A 22,902-nucleotide genomic window follows, 5' to 3' on the forward strand; every position below is an offset into this window, starting at 1 on the left:
AACATATTTGTATAAATATTAAATATATATGTTGAAATATAGAAATTATTCTTAACAAATCATCTCTTAGATTGGATATTTTTTGAGAATAATACAAGATAGGTAGCACACAGAAAGGATAATAGGATAATAGAGAAACATATTCAAGGTAGAACACAATAGATATAGAAATTCATAGAAATTCATGCATCTGAAAAGAAAGAGATAAGAGGAGAAAGTTTAGAGAAGTACAGTTTCACATCATGCAGAATGACTCTGCAATATTCAAAATCACATAATAATGCATTTTTTCAAAACAAATGTTTATGTGCTAAACAAATTGTGTACAATTCGTGGGATTCTCATGCAAAAGGTTTCAATTCAACACCAATGTAGGTCACACTCAGGGATCATTGGTAAATATGGAATGGATTTAGAAAGGTATCAACCTGGACCATTTTGCAAGCAGCAGTGAGAGTTATGTTACCTGCTTCGGTGGCCCTGACGTTGTTGGGTAAACTGACTAGAGGCATTTACTTGATGTTGCCTCTGTTGCACACGGTGCATGTCGTAGCTCCGTGATGCTTGGTGGCTTCGGGATTCTTGGTGTTCGACCTCTGACAACTGAGATTCACGGTATGAGGTTGCATAATCAGAATACCTTATTTGGTATACATCCATGGATGATGATGTGTCAGTTTCCAGATTTGGCATGTAATGATAATTTCGAACTTGTGTTACTGGATAAATATTCTCATAATATGGCTGACGAGTGAGACGGAGAGATGTCTCATAATCAGCGAGATAAGATGATTCATGATCAGAGAATATTGTAGAATAATCATAATAATGTAGATTATGGGCATGATGCTGACTTATATCCAGCTCATGTTGATGTGTTGTTTCATAAAGCTCTCTATAATATTGGCTGTCATGAGATTGGTCCAACTGTTCTTGAGTTGAGTGGTAGGGTAATGGTATTATAGGTCTATGTGTTTGCTGTTCTGATCCTTCATATGTGTAGTCCTGAGAAACCGATAACATTTGGTGACCACGGAACAATTGTAAAGCCATCTGGCTCTCTGAAGAATAAGAATAGTCAAAAATGGTGTGAAATTTTAAGGCTCACCGTGGTTGGTCTATGGATTGCCAAAGTGAGTAATCTATACAAAAGTTGTTTCTTGTAAAAAATCATTTAAAATTTATGTAGAAATTAAAAATATTTAAACAATGAGATATACAATTTAACATTTAAGATAAGTAAAATTAACATAGATATGTATACATGCACACACACATATATGAAGGTTGCTGAAAAGTTCCTGGCTTAAAGAGTACTGCAATAGGCCTGGTTGGAGGCCCAGCCTTCTGATCTCTTTTACAGGGCTTAGAAAAACTGAAGGACCACTGTAATAAGTGTGTAAATCTGAGAGGGGAATATGTTGAATAAAATCATAATTAACTGGTCCTTCTATATTTTCTTTACCCAAAGCCAGGAACTTTTCAGCACTTTCCTTGTGCGCGTGTGTGTGTGTGTGTATGTATATATATATATATATATATATATATATATATATATATATATATATATATATATATAGAGAGAGAGAGAGAGAGAGAGAGAGAGAGAGAGAGATAGTGTGTTGGTATGTGTTCTTTACTTTAGCCCTCAACTCTTGATGTAGTCACAGGGGAACCATCATAAAATAGATCACGTCTTAAACATTTTACACTTGACAGAGCCCATCCTTTTCTGGTTTTGACTACAGACAATTTATTCCAGAAGGAAAGTGCATGAAGGAGGGAGGGAGAGAGAGAGAGGGGAAAGAGGAGGAAGAAAGAGAAGAGGAGGTTCTTTATGGACCCTGAAAGGATGAGTTTTTAAGGCTAATTTTGTGTATTTCAATAGGTAGATATCCCTGTTGTGTTAAGATGATGCCTGTCTCCTCTCCAAGAAAGATTAGCCATTGAGATTTCTGTGTTAGAAACTCTTCCACCTTTTGACAGGTTTTGTTTCTAAACCTGCTGGGTGCCCATGCATTCTTCTCACCAAGTAAACAAAGTGGGGATCAGTTTATCACCAGCCATCCAAATATGAGACAGGTTAAACTGGAAATAAGGTTTGAGAAATAAATTTTCCACACTGTTCAAATGAGAAGTTCAAATGTCATTCAACTGATAATGTAGCATATAGTGAGCATTATAATTGCTTCAAACAAATATTATTCAAAGTATAACAGCATGGAAGATCTAATGGCATCATTTCTGCTAGCAGCTTAAAGATAAGGAAGCACTGGTGATGGTTTATGGTATAATAAACTGAAGTGTTATACTAATAGCAGAATAAGCATTGAAATAGTGGAAAAATAAACGAAAAAAAAATGCAGGTTAAAAAACTGTGAGGATTACATATATTCCAACAAAATAATGAAATCAAAATAGAACAAATAAAAGTGGTGGCTGAAGATTTGAAGCAATATTTGCTATTTGCAAGCAAGAGGCATATCATAACTAAGCAATAAGAAAATGTGTAAATTAAAATAAACATGTGAAGGGCCTACCAAGAAAGAAGCCAACTAAACTGATTTAGAAGATTTAGAACAGACAAATAGTGAAAGCTGAGGAAATAGAGGCTAAACCCTAAACAGTGAGTATTTGCATGGAATAATGGAATAAATTTAAATGATGATGAAGAATATTTTTGAGTTTTTAACAATGCATTGAAGCACCTTATAAAAGTTAGCATACATATTAAAATCTAAAGAAATGGCATGTTCAAAACAAGCAATATTCATTAAATATATATCAATTAATGAATGACAAAAGAGTAGCAGTTTGGCTCTGGGGAAGCTCTAAGATGTTGCATGAATACTCAGTGCTGGGTGCTTGTTTGCTTAAAACAGAAACAGCTTTAAGCTGATCAAAGTGATTAAATAACTCCTGTTCTTAAGTCATTCATTAATTGATATTATACATTGTACTGATATGACTGTTTACTACTGTAAAGCATGAGTATATTGAGTTCTAACAACTGCCTAAGCAGAATTATCATATATGTGTATAGATATCATCATCATCATCATTTAATGTCCATTTTCCATGCTATCATGGGTTGGAAGGTTTGACAGGAGCTGGCTAAGCAGAAGACTGCATCAGGCTTCACTGTCTGTTTTCGCAGGGTGTTTTATGGCTGGATGCCCTTCCTAGATCTAAAAATGAATATTAAACATGACCAAGTTACATTTTTTAATATTCTAAGTACATGGGAAATGAATGTAATTGCTGAAAAGGTGTAAATAGAAATAAAATGCAAGCTTTTAGATTAATGAAATATAAATAAATGATTTACCTGCTGATGCTTTGGGAAGAACAATAATCTCTGTTTCCAATGGAAGACTAAGTCCAACTTCGTTAAAAGCCATGACTCTAAATTGGTAAGAATCTCCTGGTACAAGGCTTCTGATATAAGCATCAGTAGAATCAGCAGACACACGAGTACATTTTCGCCAGGCACCATTTCGTCTATCAAACCTTTCAACAATATAACCGAGTATACGAGCTCCACCATCCATAACAGAAGGTGACCATTCAATAGTAACATTGTCTTCATTAACATCTTTGACAATTATTGGGCCAATAGGAACTGATGGGCAACCTGGAGGGAAAACAAAAACGAAAATGGTATAAGCATCAGTTTCATTTTTACTCACTTGCAATATATGTTTAGTTTATTTTACTCAAGTATTAGTTTCATTCATTGGACCGTAGCCATTGGGGATGCACTGCTTTCAAGGATATTAATCAATTATGTTAAACTCAGTATTTACACTAGCTTGGAATGAATTTATTTTATTGATTTCTTATTTTTAGATTACTAAGTTGCCCCTTGACATATAAGGACATAATACCTTATTTGCATAAGTAAACAGAAACACAGCTATGAGTACTGGCAAACATACACACACGTGGCATAGCTGTGTGGTAAGAAACTTGCTTCCCAGCAACATGGTTCTGAGTTCAATCTGACTGCATGTTACTTTCGGCAAGTACCTTCTACTATAGCCTCAGGCTGACCAAAGCTTTGTGACTGGGTTTAGTAGGTGGAAATTGGAAGAAGCCTATTGTGTGTGTGTGTGTGTGTGTGTGTGTCTATGTATGTATATATATATATATATATATATATATATATATATATATATATATATATATATATATATATATATATATATATATGTATATGTATATATATATATATATATATATATATGTATATATATATATATATATATGTATATATGTATATATGTATATATATATATATATATATACACACACACATACATGTGTATGTGTCTATGTGTATGCATGTTTGTGTCTGTCCCCAACCACTGTTTGACAACCAGTATTGTTTTGTTTATGTCCCAGTTACTTAGCAGTTCAACAATAAGTACTACACTTAAAAAAATAAGTACTGGGGTAAATTTGTTCAATTAAACTCTTCAAGGTGGTATCACAGCATGGCCACAGTCTAATGACAGAAACAAGAAAAAGATACATGAACACACATGTGTGCACGCACACACACAAAAGTTTCTGCATGCACAGTCTCTGCATAAGACTTGCCCAAGGTTCAATACTATGGGATCAAACCTAAAGCCACACAGCTTCTTAATCACACAGCTATATCAAAGTTCTGAATATTTCTTTGAATGAAATTTGATAGGCTATCAATTGCAAGAATATTTAATTCTTTTTATTTGTCATTCATATAATTGCGAATTTAGTTATCATTTGCTTTCATATTTATATAAACCAATATCAAAATTTCAATTTCAATATAAAACTCATATTTATTGGTTCTTCAAAATCATGTATATCTTCCTCAAGCTTTATGTACTGCAGATTAGTTAACTACTGAAAATATTGAAAAAAATATATATACAATTGAAGAGAAAGATTCTATGTTAAACAAACCTGGGGCCTTCTTAGGTACAACTGTTTGAGGTAATTCTTTGTAGTCTCCCCAACCAGCAACATTCTTTGCTCTGATTCTGTAATATGTTTCAACATTTTCATAGAGGTCTCGGACTGTAAATGAATGTACAGCAGCATCCAGTGTAACAATTTCAGTCCAGTCAGAACCTGCCCAACTCTGTTCAATTGCATAGGCAGTAATTGGAGATCCACCATCATTAATTGGTTTTCTCCAGTAAAGGGAAACAGACCATTGAGTAATTTGTCCAATATCAAGATCTTCAGGTACTCCAGGAAGTTCTATTGACAAAAAGCAAAGTTATTATTAGAAATTTACTTTAATATTTTAATGGCATTTTTATATGAAGGCATTTTATTTAAGACTTTGAAAATTAGTTGAACATTTTAAATCTTTGAATTCTATTTTACTCAGGTGGTCCTTCCTAACCATTCGATGTTTAAAAAAATTGTATATTTTTATAAATAAATATTATTAAGAATTGTATACAAAATAATTGTTTCAAATATTTTGTGCATTGTTAAAGTATAACCAATTTATTGCAGATGAATTCTAACAATAAAATCGTATATGGACCCTCAAGGGTCATATGGACCATGGCTGAGAACTGCTGCTGAGAACTGTGTACTTCTACCAATGCTTATAATTGAAATATTTATAATCATGTTTCTTATAAAACTTTGTCAAATCTAAAATGTACAGACTGATGAAATATGTTTAATTTATGAATTACAAAATTAATTCTATCAAGGAGTTTAAATCCATTTAAATATTTTGAAAAAAAGGTTGTAAAATTTATAAATAAAAAAATAAAATCTTACCAATTGGTCTACGTGGCATAACTGGACAGGCAAGCCATACAGCATTACCAATGCCTTCAACATTTTCTGCTGCCACTCTGAATCTATATTGACGGCCTTCTTGTAAACCATCAACAATATGCATTGTTTGTGTGGTTCTACCAATTGCTCTCCAATTTGTTGAACTACCATCACATCTTTCAATCACATAGCCATACAAGTCTGTACCACCAAAATCAAGAGGTCGTGTCCATTCCAGTGTGACACTATCTTCAGTTACTTCTGTTACATGTAAGTTCTGTGGTGCTGAAGGTTTATCTGAAAATAGTTTTAAATTATCCAAATTACATATTCATGCATATAAATATATTTGTGTGTGTGTGCGTATGGTGTTTAGAAGATATATTAAAACATAAATTTTGATGGAAGGAATTTTAGATCAGTTTAAAACAGGAGGCTTATATCATAAATGCTAGAGCAGTTTCAGATAGATTGGTATGAAAAGGGTTAAAGAGCATACTTAAAGCACTGTGGTTTCTCCAAGTAGTCACCAATCTTGACCAAAATCAGTGACCAGAGTTTTACAGTCATCACAAAAGCACCTGTGCCAGTGATGCATAAACAGCAACCACTACACTCTTACAGTGGTTGGCATTAGGAAGTGCATCCAGCCATAGAAACCAAGCCAAAATCAGACTGAAACCTGGTGCAGCTCTGTGGTATACACACACAAACACATGTGAACATTGAACTGTGTTAAATAAATGAGCAATTAGTGCTTAATATATAAGAGAGTATATGGGTTTTATTGAAACTCAGTGTTTATCTGTCACCTCCATTTTCATGCCATTACAATCTTCAGATGGTTTTTACTCAAAGGTCACAGTGGCATGGAACTTGTTTCAATGAACTACATATATACATACATGTGCACACACACACACACACACACACACACACACACACACATGTAAGTAATGTGGAGGAAGCTTGTTATGTAGAAATAACGATGTGACTTGCTCTTTTTAGCTATTAGTAAATAAATTTTTATTCATATATTAAAAAATGGAAATAAACTAGAAATTTATAAAGTCAGATTTGTGAATGGATAAGTATATGAGGTATTGATGTCGATAAATAATATAAAAGAATAACTTACTATATGGGCTCTTTATTTTCACAGGGGACCTCAATTCCAAAGGCTCACTGTATCCAATTTCATTATGAGCATAAACTCTGAAATTGTAGCTATGGTTTTCAGCTAAATCATGCAGAGTGCAATTTGTATCTTCTGCAGGAACATATGCAGCTCTAACCCAAAAGCCCCATATGAGATCTAATTTTTCTATCAGATATCCAACAATTGGACAACCACCATCATCACTGGGACGTTTCCAGGATAGTGTCAAGGAATTACGAGTTATATCAGAAACATTAAGTGGTCCAAGTGGAATCGAAGGAGTTTCTGAAAATAGAAAATTTAATGAGATTTTAAAGAACAGTTTTTTTTTTATTTTAAAGAATAGTTTTAAAGAATAGATTTTAAAGAATAGGTGAAATACATAATTGAAATATCTGATTTATTTTGACTGGGTAAATATTTTAATTTTTACTAAATTGCTGATTGTTTTATATCTTTTACAATTATTGTTTTTGATTTTACAAATTCATCATGACCATAGGTCTGCACTTCAAAACTGAATTAAAATTAAGAAAAAAGTTAATTACATTTGTTAAAATTAGTTATGAATCTTTTATTATACCTGATTGTCTGGTTGGAATTACTGGTTTTTCTGTAGGCAGCGGTCTGCTAGCACCAATGGCATTAACAGCACTCACTCTGAAATCATATTCCATTCCTTCAAAAAGACCACGTATGAGGCATGATGTATCTAGTGTTCTAGTAACCTCTAACCACTTATCTGAATCAGATTCTTTGATTTCCAGGATATAATACAATAATCTTGAACCACCATCATAATATGGAGGCAACCAGTCCATTGTAACAGAAGATTCTGTTACATGACAAGGCTGAAGAGAACCTGAAGGAATATCTGGTTTTTCTGAAAAGAGAAAAGAAAATCATATTTTCATTCGATGGAAACCAGAAATTTAAACAAACAATGAAAAACAATATCAAAATATTTAAATTAATCCTTCATTAGAATTAATGTTTTTATCCAAAACATTCATATATTGCATGGAATTTCAAAAGAATTCTAAAAGAAAATTGTTATGAAACTTTACTATGATTAGCATAATATTTGTTGAGTGTTATACATACCAGGAGGCTTTTCACAGCTGATAATATCAGACTGTGCAAAAGGTCCTTCTCCTTCCTCATTCGTTGCTGAGATTCTGAATTGATAATTTCGTCCTTCCAAAAGTTTCTTGAGAGTGTAATCTCTTAATCCTGGTTTCACATCAGTAACATGGACCCATATCATACGAGTCATATCTCGTTTCTCAATAGAATAGGCATTTATAGCTTTTCCTCCATCACTCTTTGGTGCAGACCATTTCAGAGTAACAAAGTCAGCACCGACTTCACTTACATCCAGATCTCGAGGAGCAGATGGTTTACCTGTAAGACAAGATGTCAAAGAATGTGCAATGTAAGCAACATAAAAGACTATAACAAAATAATGATATGAATACTATATACATATATTAATTCAAAAGCATATTATCAATGCAAAAAGATACTCTTTTGTTTCAGGCATTTGACGGTGGCCATGCTGGAGCACCACCTTTATTCGAACAAATTGACCCCCAGGACTTGTTCTTTGTAAGCCTAGTACTTATTCTATCGGTATCTTTTGTCAAACCACTAAGTTACAGGTACATAAACACACCAACATTGGTTGTCAAGCGAATGGTTAGGGGACAAACACAGACACACAAATATATACATACGATGGGCTTCTTTCAGTTTCCGTCTACCAAATCCACTCACAAGGCTTTGGTTGGCCTGAACCTATAGTAGAAGACACTTGCCCAAGGTGCCACACAGTGGGACTGAACCCAGAACCATGTGGTTGGTAAGCAAGCTACTTACCACACAGCCACTCTTATGTATTTATAATAAATTATATTTATAGCTTTCCTTAAGCAAAATTACATCATCATTATCATCATTATTTTATGTCCACCTTTTGAAGCTGGCATGGGCTGATTCAAACTGTTTATCAGCAAGAACTTACCGTAAGGACTTCTGACCAAGAATGGTTCGGTAGTCATCAATGGTTCAGACAGCCCAGCACTGTTTTCAGCAAACACTCGTGCATGATATTCACAGTCTTCAGAGAGGAAAGTTAATTCACACGATGTAGTATTTGCAGGAACTCTTTCACCCATTGCCCATGAAGACTTCCAAGTCTCTTTCTTTTCAGTGATATAACTTATGATTGGTGATCCACCATCATTTTCACTAAGCTTCCATGATATCACAGCCGATGATTTTGTTATGTTATTTACAGATAATGGTCCAACAGGTCTTGATGGAGCATCTGAAAATACATGTACATAAATTTAAATACTTGCAAAAGTGTATTATAAAATATGAAGTATCATTTCAAATTAACATTACCAAAAATAAATCTAAGTTTTTAAAATTTAATTTAACTTAAAAAGATGCAGGAAGGTTGAGACTGATCTGCATTGATCATTCCCAACCCCAGGACAAAAGTATCTGTTTTTGCTATACAAGGCTTATTTGCAGTTAAAGAAAGGTCTGGAACAAGCAAACTCAAAGACTATTTTGGTAACACAATAGTGCAGTGCTAACAATGATAATTTTCAGAAATCTCCAAAAACCAAAACCTTAAAAATCTTAATCCTCCATAGGAGGATCATCTTTCTATGATTAAATTGAATTTTCTACTGCAAACGTCATTAGATATATAAAATCTAAATTATATGGCTCCCTTCAAAATTGTGAACTAACAAACTTATTATGTCTCCTATATTATTATAGAATTTAACATGACATAATCAGAATTGGAAACTTATATTTTAAATACTGAAAATTTCTACAGAATATAACTTAAAATATAAGTACTTAACTTTAAATGAATAACAAAAAATAAAATAAATAAAATAAAAATGAATGTAGGAAATACAAAAGTAAGCTTACATATTTTCTTCTCAGGAGTAATAGCGTTTGGAACAGGTACAATTTTACTTGAACCAACTTCGTTTTCAGCTGCAACTCCAAACAAGTAAAGTTTGTCACTGCGTAATTTTTTGGCAGTATACATATTGACAAAGGAGTCCACTGAGTCTATTTTTGCCCAGTTGCCATCTTGGCAGAGGTAAATGTTATAACATTTTATGCTGTCACCACCGTCAAATCTAGGTTCTCTCCATTCAATAGTGCAATTATCGCATCCAACAGACACGATTTTAACACCTACTGGAGATGAAGGCAATTCTGGAAGAAGAAAAAGAAAGCAAGATACTCAGAAATAATAATATACATATTCAAAACAAAATAGAAAACATTTCATTTGTTTATTATGCTTTTAATACATATTAGTTCTTAAGGACTCAGGAGAAGAAATGAAATAAGAAAATGTTCTGTTTTATTTTCAACAGCTTTTGGAAATAAAAGATTCTACATTGATGATTCTATGGTTTTTAAGCTATTCCTTTAAGTGTATGATTAAAATATGTATGAATGTGTGTGTGTGTGTGTGCTTGTATATATATATATATATATATATATATATATATATATATATATATATTCATTTTAATAATAAGGTATCCAGTCCAATGTAACCGGTTCTTATGCACCATTGCCTCTCAATACTCAAGATATCAGCTGTTCTCAGGACCTGTGTGTCTGGAGTTTTTAAGGTCCAGCCAACATTCAGAATGTGTCTGAGACATTTCTGATGAAAGTGTTCAAGGACCCTTACATGATGTTTGTAAAGGGTCCGTGTCTCACATGAGTAAAGGAGCGATGTCAGTACACATGCATGGTACACAACAATTTTTATTTGCTATGTGATGCCATCCTGGAGAAGGACATGAGACTGAAGAGACTTGAAGGAATCAGTTGCTCTCTGCAGCCTGAAAGATATTTCATCATCCAGGGAGCAAGTGTGTTGCCCAGGTAGACAAACTTGTCTACCACTTTCAGAATTGTTCCTTCAACCGAGATAGCTGGTTCCACATATGGATTTCCTGGTGCAGGCTGAAGCATTACAGCAGTCTTGTCCAGGGCTAATGCTGAATCCAAATGCCTTGCAAGAAGCAGAAATATGATTCATAAGTATTTGCATGTCATCTTCTGTATGAGTGACTAAGTTACAGTCATCTACATAAAGGAGGTCATGAATAAGAGACTGGAAAACTTTTGAATTGGCAGAAAATCAGCGCAGATTAAAGAGGCAGCCAGAAGATCAATACCTGACATATATTCCCAGAGAGCTAACTTTAGTAAAAGCATGAGTAAAAGCAGCAGCAAAGTACAAAGAAAAGAGAGTTGGGGAAAGGATGTCACCCTGCTTGACACCATTCTTTACAGAAATGAGTCCCGCCATGTCACCAACATTGACCCAAGCTTCCATCCCATCATGAAATGATTTAATTATAGTTACAAATTGATCCAGACATCCAGGTTTGCCAAGTATATATATAGTTAGAGATATATGTATTAAAAACACATTATAATATATTCTTTAAAAACAAAATCTGGAATTAGATAACTTTAAAATTAGTTTCAAATTCTATTTTATCATTTTGATGAAAATAAAATGTTAAAAAAAATATTTTCTTACCAAGTTTCATCTTTGGACAAGCACTGTCGTATCCTTCAAGAGCAGGTCCTTCTCCTTCTTTGTTGATGGCTCTAACTCTGAAGAAGTATTCATAGTTCACAACAAGGTTTCTAGCAGTGAATCTGGTAGTGTATGCATCCACTGTTCCTGCTCTGCCCCAGAGTTTACGTCTAAGCTCTCGAATTTCAATGGCGTACATTGTAATAGGAGTTCCACCATCATATCTCGGTGGAGCCCATTCTAAATCAGCAGAGTTCTCAGTGATATGAGATATTTTCAGAGGACCAGTTGGAGCTGATGGAAGTTCTGTAAAAGAAATTATTCTATATTAGTACATAATTCAAAGTATTCATACAGACATGAAGAATTATATCTGCTCACTAAGTTTAACGTTTTAAAAAAGGTATAGTGGATATGAATTATCACGGTGTGTTATAATTCTAGCTGTATTTCAATTTCAGACCATGATACTTGGAATTAAGAATTGTTATGCACCACATTTGTTGCACTTTCAATTGCACAGATCTAGTCTTTTATTCAAATGAATAATACAAATATAACAAAAAATACACAATGTCTAATCAAAAGGGAATAAGTTATACTAAAATATAATTTACAAGGAGAAAACTACTTAAATGAGATAATCCAATATGATGTTGAATTTATAAAAATAACCTACCAAATGGACTCTTGATAATAACAGGCACATCCATGTCTAATGGCGCACTGCATCCAACTCTGTTCAATGCAAGCACACGGAAGAAGAAAGCATCACCTTCAGAAAGGTTTTTGATGGTAGCAAAAGTATCATCATAGACTCTTTCTGAAAACTGCCACATCATCCTGTTTGCTTCACGTTTTTCAATAACATATTCTGTAACAGCACATCCACCATCATCTGTTGGAGGCTTCCATTCAAGAGTGACAGCCTCGTTGGTAATTTCAACAATGCTGATAGGACCAGATGGAGGATTAGGTTGACCTAATAAATAAAATTGGTTTGTTTATAATTCAAGGTTTAAAAGTAAATACAAATGAGAAAATTAATTATATAAGATATATTAAAGTATGAACTTATTGATTTATAGATATAATTTAATATTAAGCTAAATACTTAAGACTAGATAGATTTTAATTCCATAAACTAAAAAATGAGATCATATAATATTCCAAAATTCTTAAGTTCTGTAGATGCCCAAAATATGTGACTGGATAAATCTAAACCCTTCTGATAGCAACTCACCTGGGATAGCTTTTGATTCTATGATACAAAACTTGCTTTTAACTCAGGTATCTGAGTTAAAATCATACATCAAAGTTTCATGTTAATTTATGTTCCAATCACTGATTTAATAATGACAGTTATTTTACTAAATTCTCCATTATTTCTTTAAAATTAATTGAAACAAAGGCAGTGTACTTCAATAAAAATGTAGAAACAATATTTCTTGATTGAGTGATAGTTAATTATCTGTAGAAAATTAGAAATAAAGAAGATAAAAATAAACTTACACAGGGGCTTTTTAGGAATGAAAATGTCCGATTCCAAGTATTTGCTCTGTCCAACTGCATTTATTGCTGTAATACGGAAGTAATATGGCTGATCAGTTTGAAGATCAGGTACTCTGATATACTCAACATCACTTATGTCAACTGTTTTCCAGTCAGCAGTATCAGTAGCATATTCAATACGATAATGTTTGATAGAAGCGCCACCATTGTTCTTAGGAGGTAGCCACTCCAGTGTCACAGACGTTGCTGTAATTGATTTGAAAATAACTGGTCCACCAGGAGCTGAAGGAACAGCTACAAAAAAAAAAAGATAAATGAATAAATAATATGCAAATAGTAGTAACTAATAGATATGAGATACATTTAATTCTAAAATACTTCTTAAAATTTTTAAACTTTGAGTAATGGAAAACATTCAAATAAAAAAACCCAGGGTAACTAGTTTTACTTACTAGCAACTTTCAATGGTACAATAGGCTCCTTTATTTCATTTGGTTTGCTGCGGCCTTCACTGTTGACAGCAAAGACTCGGAACTGATATTCTTTTCCTTCAACCAATTTTTCTGCAATGAATCTTGTATGCAATGTACCAGTTTCTCCAACTTGAAGCCATGAAAGGTGAGAAAGGTCTCGCCGTTCAATAACATAACCAGTAATAGGTTTACCTCCATCAAACTGTGGAGTATCCCATTCTAAGGTTACTGATTTACTAGTTATATCTTCAATACGAAGATGTGCTGGAGGATCAGGTGGAGCTAAAATTAGAAATAGATTCATCAATTAAATAAAATATCTAATGAAAGAATCAATTTTTATGTTATTTTAAAACAATCTTTTTGGTGGTATATGAATAAATTAAAATCATGTAAAAATAACTATGGCCACAGTCTAATGACTAAAACAAGTGAAAGATAAAATATGATTGTAAGTATTTTATATTAGAGTAATAACTTAGTTATAAGTAGAGTTATGAGCCTAATCTAAATATATAATGCAATACATCATGAATAATTCAGTCCATCATTTATGGGTTGTAAATTTAATAACTTGATACTCTCACATTGCTTAGCAAACTAATATTTCATATTTTTGTGTCATGGCCCAAATATTCTACCTCTTTTATGTTCAAACTGGCCAGATCCACTCTGTCACACATATCCTACATCGTCATTCTAAAAGTAAACAATCACATAATTGATATCTCAAAGCTAGAAATTATGCACCATTAATTTATAACTATGTCAATATATGAGCATTACATTTGACAGAGTAATATGAATGATAAAGGGTTAAGATGGCAGAAAATAAATTATGTAAATAGTATAAAAAATAGTTATTTTATATAAAAATAAAAATAACGGCTTGGAATTTTTTCTAGTTAGATTTTTGACAATGAATACTTACCAAATGGACTTAGGATCTTGATAAGTTTCTTGGCTTCTAATGGAGATGATACGCCAACACTGTTTTCAGCAATAATTCGGAATGTATACTCTTGACTTTCTTGAAGTTTTCTAATAACATACTCAAAGGTCTTTGGTGAGACACAATCAACATATTGCCAACTTGTTCTCCATGATTCTCTTTGTTCAATAATGTATGACAAAATTGGAGAACCACCATCATCTTTACTAGCTTTCCATTTAAGCCCAACAGAATTACGCTTGACATTTTCAATCACAAGCGGTCCTTCAGGTGCTGTAGGTACCTCTGCAATAAAATATATTGATTATGAAATACATTTTCAAGCAATTAAATTTAGTTTTTAATTTGTCTACATTTTAGTAATTTATCAACTAAATCTTTAATGTTGAAGCTATAAATAAACGTAATAGATATCATATAGTTTATAACTATCAAGAACATTTTTCATATTCATTGTGTAATACCTTGAAAAATGCCCACACATATATGACAAAAAAGAAAAATTACTATTTTATCGTAAAATCAATACTGACCACAACCAATTAGAAATTATTGATAAACATTGAAATGTTTACTACTTTGGGTTACAACTGAAATTTATCATTAGATTATACTATTCAAAACTAAAATGTAATGATATTCTGTAAAACAGCTTTGGCACAATTAAAGTCATCATTTCTCTCTCTCTCTCTCTCTCTCTCTCTCTCACACACACATACAATGCAAATTGCATAATACATGCATACATAAATCACTTTTATTTCAGATAAAACATTATAATTACCAATTGGTTTCACTGTCTTAATTGGTCCTTGTGTCTCTAGCCTGCTGCTTTGACCAATTTCATTTTCAGCAGAAATGCCGAAATAATATAATTTTTCAGTTTCCAAGTCAGTAACAACATAATAGTTTACGAAAGCACCAACTTTAGCAGCCTTAGTCCACTTATCTTTTCCTTCTGGGCAGTATTCAACGATGTAACTTGTGATATCTGATCCACCATCGTCTAATGGTTTTCCCCATTCCATAGTAACAAGGTCTTTTCCAATACTCTTGATACCTAAGAATTCTGGTGGTTTGGGAACAGCTATAATGAGGAGAAAATAGTTTTTATGTACAACAGTTATATATCATATCAATTTGAATTATGATAATAGATAGACCAATTTAAGCAAAATTTGATATTTGACATTAATAAGAAATTCAAAGAATTTAAAATGAAATATTAGATTTCTAGTGTCTAGATAATTTTTAATATACGGATTTGTTTTCAAAAAGATAAAATTATATCTTATGATACCATCATTGTCTTGTATCAATTAACCAATTTCAGAGGATTGAAACTCTTTACATCAATTTGGATCTTTTAAACTTATCTAAGAATTTAGTAGCATACTATATATTTTCAATATCAAAATACTTACTTGCTGCTTTGACAGGTCTAGCTGGTTGGTCTGATGTGAGAGGAGGTCCTTGCCCTTCATCATTCTTAGCTGAAATTCTGAAGAAGTACTGCATTCCAGGTACAAATCCAGTTACAGTGTAATTTGTGGAACTTGATCTTATTTCACACATAAAGCTCCATGTTTGTCTATTAATTTCTCGTACTTCAATAACATAGTGTGTAATTGGTAAGCCACCATCATCAGTAGGAGGTTTCCATTTAAGATCTACTGATTCTTCAGTCAAATTGCTTTGAACCAAAGGACCTTCTGGAGCTGATGGTTTTTCTATTGGAAAAATAAAGAAGCCATATGAGTACAGAAAAATGATTTATATATCTATTGAAGTTATAAGTCTTTTCAATTCAACAGATTTGATATAAAAACTAATATAATAAGAAGTAATGTAAATGTAACATGTAAATAATACAATCCATAATCATATATATTCATGCTTCTTTTTTTATGTTAGCATAGGTTGGATGGTATTTATTTGAGGCAGTATTTTTACAGCTGGGTGCTCTTTCCATTGCTAACCCTTTTCAGCGGGGCTTATTCACTATTTCAAGAGGACAGATCACTGGAATTTGATGTTCTCTAAGAATGTAACCATAACAACACTGTTTATTTTGTTCTGACAATCTCATCTAAGAAGCAGTTATGATAACTTACACACACACACACACACACATGAAATACAATTGGTTTCTATACAGTGCTTGCCAACTAATTTCACTTACAAGGCATTTGTCAGCTAAAGAAAAACAGTTTCTCAAAGTACCAGATTATAGCAATGAATCTAAGACTGTGAAGCAAATCTCTTAATCACACAGCCATGCGTATATATATGCATAGCTGTGTGGTGTATATATATGTGTATGGATGTGTGCATGTGTGATATATATTATATTTAATTAACATATATAATTATATTTAATTAACAAAAATGTAAATAACTCACTGTAAGGGCTCTTAATCAAAACGGGGTCTTCCATTTCAAGAGGTTTACCAGGACCAACTTCATTTTCAGCAATAACTCTGAAGAAATATTCATTTCCTTCTATCAGATTTGTTATAGAGAATTTAGTTATGCTTTCATCAACTGATTGTACTTTACTGTAGAAAGATCTTGTCTTTTCTTTACGCTCAATTATGTAAGCAGTGAGAGGATGACCTTGAACAGGTGGTTTCCATTCAATAACTGCTGAACTTCTCTGGACATTACTTACAACGATAGGACCAACTGGCTCCGATGGTACAACTGGAAAGGACAGAGAGATTCTCAATAATACTCTAAATAATACATTCATTGTATATAAAGATAAACAGTGTTAAAGAAAGATTTCATTATATATGCAATTATAACTAATGCTGAATTCTTTTTTTAGTTCATCAAGTAATTCAGGTTCAACATAAATACTTTTAATATTAAATGCAATGATACCATAGATTTCTGTAACAATGTTAACATTGAATATCTACTATAGGAATTGGAATTTAAAAGATGAGAATTTGCTTTAAGAAAACCAAGTGATAATTTTAAGGTATGAAACAGTATTTAAACTCTTGAAGATTTAAATTCCTTTTTGACCATTTTATAATTATAAATCCCAGTCTTTTGTTAATTAATGAGAAGTCCTACATATGAAGGCATGTGACCTAGTAGCTAGGGTGTTGGACTCATGGTCAATTGTTCATTATTTTCAAAATTAATAAAACGAAAGCAATGTATTTTCACATAAATATATCAACAAATCTTTTATATATATAGGAGCTTGAATATAAAAACAGTTGATCAAGAAAGTGCCAGATGATGCAAAGATGGAAAAATATGATAACAAGAATATATCTTTGTATAATACCTTTCTCTTTCTTAGGAGCATACATATCAGAATCAAGCGGAGTACTTTCTCCTAAAGCATTGACAGCTGTTATCCTGAAAAAGTATTTGCCACCTTCTTTGATGTGGTCTTGAACCTTGTATTTAAATGTATTTCCATCAACAGTTTTAATACATTTCCATTTGTCATCCACATAGAGGTATATTTTATAGCCAGTGATAGCTGATCTGCCATCATCTCTTGGTGTACGCCATCCCAAAGTAACCGATGAGATTGTTGCATCAATGAATTTCACAGGTCCAACTGGAGATGATGGGGGTTCTGGAAATTTGAAAAAAAGTTTTTGGAATTTATTACAAAGTTAAACCTTTGATGGTAAAATACCTATTTCCATTAATAGATGGAATAATTTAATAATGACCAATAATTTCCACTAAAATCAATAACTGCACCATGATTTAATAACAATAATTACCTGGTTCTTTTCTTGGAACAACTGGATCAATAGTTGCCAATGGTGGACTGATACCTTGAGTGTTTTCAGCAGAAACTCGGAAATAGTATTGCTTTCCTTCATTGAGGTTTTTAACATTGTATTTGTTTTCCTCATGGTCAGCTTTACCTGCCTTCATCCAGCTTCCCCAGATATCAACCTTATATTCAATGATATAGTGAATAATTGGTAATCCACCATCTGAAATAGGTGGTCTCCATTTTATGGTTGCTGATGAATCTGTGACATCAGATACAGTCAAAGGTCCTTCAGGAGCAGAAGGAGCACCTGTGGGTTAAAAAGAATATTTGTCGATTGATTACACAAAAATGTTTTATATTTTCATGTTTAAATGTTCTTTTGGCTATTTTACTAAGGTAACTTGTTTGGAAAATTAAGATTACTTATTTTTTAGTTAATACCATTGTTGTTTTGAATTATATAAAAATATACACAATAAGTTTACGTTTATAGGCTCTTGAATCTGAAAATGATTTTACTTACTGTGTGGACTCTTAGGAATAACACCTTGGTCAGTTTCAATGGCTGTTGAATATCCAATAATATTTTCTGCATATACTCTAAAGAAGTATTCTTGTCCTTCTCTAAGCTGTTTTACACAGGTTGTAGTGGTATCTGCTTTAACACGAGAATAGAATCCCCACGAAGATTTCCAGCTTTCCCGTTTGTCAATTATATAATTGTCAACAGGTTTGTGGGCTTCATATGGACTAGATTTCCAAGAAAGTGTAACTTGGTTACTCTGAACATTAGTCACTTTCAAAGGACCTTCCGGAGGAGCAGGAAGTTCTGAAAAATGGAGAGAAATCATTTTTATCAAAGTTTCTATTTAACATGTTTTATTTACTGTATTGTTATACTCCAAAGTATTAATAATATAATGTAAAATACAAAACAAATAGGTGAACAAATTAATTTTAAACATCGTAAGATAATAAATAAGAACTGTAGTTAAATTCTTAAATACTTGGTATTTATTACAACTATCAATTTTTATTCTTTTTTCAATGGAATATAACTTTGATTAATTTTAATTCTAGATTTTATGTCGTAAAGTAAACTGGGTAATAAACCAGCAATTTATTTTAACTTACCAAGCTGTTTCTTTGGCCTAATTGCCTCTTCAGTTTTACGCATTTGCCCAACTCCTATGTCATTTTCTGCTGCAATACCAAAAAAGTACTCCACACCTTCTTCTAAATCAGTGAATGTATATTCACTAACGAAAGACTTCACAGTAGTAACCTTATCCCAAGACGTTCGGGAACATTTACTCAAGGAGATGTGGTACCTAGTTATCATGGAACCACCATCGTTGCGTGGTGCACCCCATTGGATTGTAACATCATTTTTACCAACATTGGTAACTGTTACATGAGATGGAGGACCTGGCTTTTCTGAAAACAAAAATAAGAAAGTAGAAATTACAAAATTTTATTCAAAATTTTTAATTATAGGAAATGTTAGTTTAAAAGCTTTAGTGTTCTGTCAACTACATATATAAATTTGCATGATTTAATGAGACATAGTTATCAATTCTAATCCAGTTAAACTGAGTCTTTTGTGAAATACATCTCTACTTTGAATTTCCCCATATATGATTTGAATAACTTTCATGATCCATTTATCCTTATCAAGTTGCCTCAATACTCACTATAGTATGTAATCAAACCTTTTCCTCTTATTATCTGGTAATTATTTGCAAAAATTGTCTATAAATCTATAACTTAATGTTAAAACCAATGTATCGTATTGTGTATTTGTAAATTTACCAACAAATCAAAAAATTAAAAAAAATTTAAATAATTTTTTACCCGGTTGTTCTCTTGGTTTCACTGTTTCTGCTGAAATTAATGGAGAACTATAACCTTCACTGTTGACAGCAAAAACTTGGAATTGGTATTCTTTTCCTACTACCAAATTAGTGGCAGTATACCGAAAAGTAGTTGAACTGACTTCTGCAAGCTTGGTCCAAGAGGTACGCCATACACCTCGGTATTCAATGATGTATGCAGTAATTGGTTTCCCACCATCACTTTCAGGAGGATTCCATTCCAGATCAGCAGTGCTGTCTGTAACACCACTTAGCTTCAATGGTCCAACAGGACTTGATGGAGGACCTAGTGTTTAAATAAAATTAAAACATATTAACAGATAATAAAAAATTTCAAAATTCTGCTTACATCACTAAATAAACTTTTGCTTTCCAATGGTATGTGTTTCAGTTGTTTATTGTGAAGAGTATGTGCAATGAGTTATTTTGTTAAATGGTGTTAATGATTGTGTGTGAGTTGTTGGTGTGCTAAACATTGTGTGTGAGTTGTTGGTGTCATAGTTTCCTACTGTTGATTATATGCTGTGCATTATTTTACTGGTTGGAGATTTTGTAAAGTAACTGTTGTGTGAGTTGTGTTATTTAATTAGGCAATGATTGTATAGGATATATGTTGTGTTATTTTATTGGATAGTGATTGTATAAGATATGTGTCGTGTTATTTCATTGGATAGTGATTGTATTGAGTATATGTGCTGTATGTGGTGTGTAGAGAGTGAGTGTTGGAGTCATGCTATTGGATTGAAAATACCTTGTTTAGAATATAGGTTTTGTTTAATATTATTATCATTAATCTATTTGCTTATAATTAACACAGTGAATGTGATAAAAGAAAACAAGATATATCCAAATGTAATTTTTCAGAATTAAAATTTGTGGGAATCACTTAATCAATCTAAACTTCGTGAGAATTACTTAATCTACAAAATTAACAATTAAAAACATTTAAAGTAACTGTGAAAGAAATATAAGTCACATACTTATATGACTTACCATAAGCATCTTTAGCTGTGAAAAGTTTGGATTCCAAAGGCAAACTGATACCAGCTTTGTTTTTAGCAAAGACTCTGAAGAAATAGTCATTATTCTTAGTTAACTTTTTGATCTTAAATATTGTCTTATCGGCTCCAATTTCATCAGCAAGATCCCAGCCAACTCGTTTGGCATTTCTGAATTCAATAATATATGCTGTCAGTGGAGAACCACCATCATGTTTAGGAGGTTCCCATTGAATTGTAATTGACTGGCTTTGAACTTCAACTGCCTTTAGTGGACCTGTTGGTGCATCTGGAGTTGCTGTAAATATCCAAGTAAAATCCATAGTATAGTGATTGTTAAAGAAAAGTAAACTACCTAGCTTTCATACTAAATATCAAACTTACTCTATAGCATAAAACAGGATTTATTTTTATTTTTATACTTAACAGTTGTTTAGACTTTATTAAAACTTAAACAATGATTTCTTTTGTTTACAGAGACTGCCAGATAAATATATTTAAAATATGTATAACATGTCTTTTGCAGTTTACGAAAAGTTAAAGCATTTTTACAGATATGAAGTAAGATATATAAAAAAATGTCTTATCAATAAAATTATCATAATTTGCAGAAACATTTAAAGTATTGTAATTTGTATGATTATCATAGATTTTATATAAGAGATGAAAACGAAATAAATATATTTGTATTTTAGGTATTGAACACTTTAGAGGCATGTTTATTCTATTAAATTAAATTTTCTAAGAATATACATACCAATTGATCCTTTAACTAAAACAGAATCCGATTGAACAGGATGACCAGAACCAATTTCATTAACAGCAGATATACGGAATATATATTTGCTATTTTCTTCAAGGTTCTTAACCTTATATTTGGTGTGGTGACCTTCAACAGATGTTACTTTATGCCAGTCATCGCTTCCTTCAAGTTTGGATTCAATAATGTAGTTACTGACAGCACTACCACCATCTTTTGATGGTCGGGTCCAGTGAAGAATTAATGAATCAGCTGTCATATCAGAGTATTCCAAATAGTCGACAACTCCTGGAGCCTCTGGAATAAAAAATTTAAAGCAATAATTTAGCCATGAGTTTGTCTAGAGTCTATCTGATTGCTAAGCTCATTTAACTTTAGTCTCCTAAATCACTAAGTTCATTACTGAAATAATTTGACATATCCATCAATGATGTAATGAAGTTAAGCTCCATATTTATCAAAAACCCAAAATATTGTAAACTAATATAGCAGAAAAATATTTCATTTTAAACAGACATAATGTTTCATAATTTTCTTTGCAGTTTTCAAGTAGCACACTAAACCATAACTTCAAATGGAAATATTCCTTAAAAACTTAAGATCTTTAATTGATGACTAATATATGTAACTATAAATCTATGTGAATAGGCTAACAGAGTTCTTGTAATCCAAAAACATATAGATCAAGTTAACGTTCTTTTATCAATAATACATTTAAGTAAGCATTTAATTAACTGTATTAAAATTAAAAATTTTCTGTAATCTTATCTAATACTTAAGGAAATATATTCAGAAATTATTCCCAAATTAGAACTCTTAATATTTGGAAGCAATTCCTTAATAAAGCTCCACTAATAGTAGTTAAGAATAAAGAAGATAAGAAAAGCCAACTATTTATTGTTATACAGAAGTACAAAAATGTTATAAACACATATATTATACATATATTTTATAAACTATAGGAACGATATCTTGGTACTTATGTATAATTGATTTAATTGTTAGATTATAAAAATAA

At 32.1% G+C, this 22,902-nt stretch overlaps 1 protein-coding gene across 1 annotated transcript in view; it reads right to left on the minus strand.

Annotated features, from left to right (window-relative positions):
- Window positions 1–22,902, minus strand: part of LOC106877301 (uncharacterized) — a 449,889-nt gene that overhangs the window by 12,868 nt on the left and 414,119 nt on the right. Inside the window, exons 262-285 of the mRNA XM_089338059.1 lie at window positions 21,882–22,181; window positions 21,120–21,422; window positions 20,107–20,412; window positions 19,387–19,689; window positions 18,776–19,081; window positions 18,254–18,559; window positions 17,800–18,099; window positions 16,899–17,198; window positions 15,920–16,225; window positions 15,280–15,582; window positions 14,475–14,780; window positions 13,523–13,825; window positions 13,071–13,364; window positions 12,238–12,540; window positions 11,559–11,864; window positions 9,908–10,204; window positions 8,976–9,281; window positions 8,057–8,356; window positions 7,536–7,835; window positions 6,932–7,237; window positions 5,794–6,090; window positions 4,954–5,253; window positions 3,329–3,634; window positions 467–1,061 (exon numbers count right to left, since the gene is read on the minus strand). Of these exons, the coding sequence (XP_089194185.1) occupies window positions 467–1,061; window positions 3,329–3,634; window positions 4,954–5,253; window positions 5,794–6,090; window positions 6,932–7,237; window positions 7,536–7,835; window positions 8,057–8,356; window positions 8,976–9,281; window positions 9,908–10,204; window positions 11,559–11,864; window positions 12,238–12,540; window positions 13,071–13,364; window positions 13,523–13,825; window positions 14,475–14,780; window positions 15,280–15,582; window positions 15,920–16,225; window positions 16,899–17,198; window positions 17,800–18,099; window positions 18,254–18,559; window positions 18,776–19,081; window positions 19,387–19,689; window positions 20,107–20,412; window positions 21,120–21,422; window positions 21,882–22,181 (7,552 nt within the window). The remainder of the gene's footprint in view (window positions 1–466; window positions 1,062–3,328; window positions 3,635–4,953; window positions 5,254–5,793; window positions 6,091–6,931; window positions 7,238–7,535; window positions 7,836–8,056; window positions 8,357–8,975; window positions 9,282–9,907; window positions 10,205–11,558; window positions 11,865–12,237; window positions 12,541–13,070; window positions 13,365–13,522; window positions 13,826–14,474; window positions 14,781–15,279; window positions 15,583–15,919; window positions 16,226–16,898; window positions 17,199–17,799; window positions 18,100–18,253; window positions 18,560–18,775; window positions 19,082–19,386; window positions 19,690–20,106; window positions 20,413–21,119; window positions 21,423–21,881; window positions 22,182–22,902) is intronic.

This window comes from Octopus bimaculoides, chromosome 2 (assembly GCF_046866305.1).
Source record: "Octopus bimaculoides isolate indiv1 chromosome 2, ASM4686630v1, whole genome shotgun sequence".
Classification (NCBI taxonomy): Eukaryota; Metazoa; Mollusca; class Cephalopoda; order Octopoda; family Octopodidae; genus Octopus; species Octopus bimaculoides.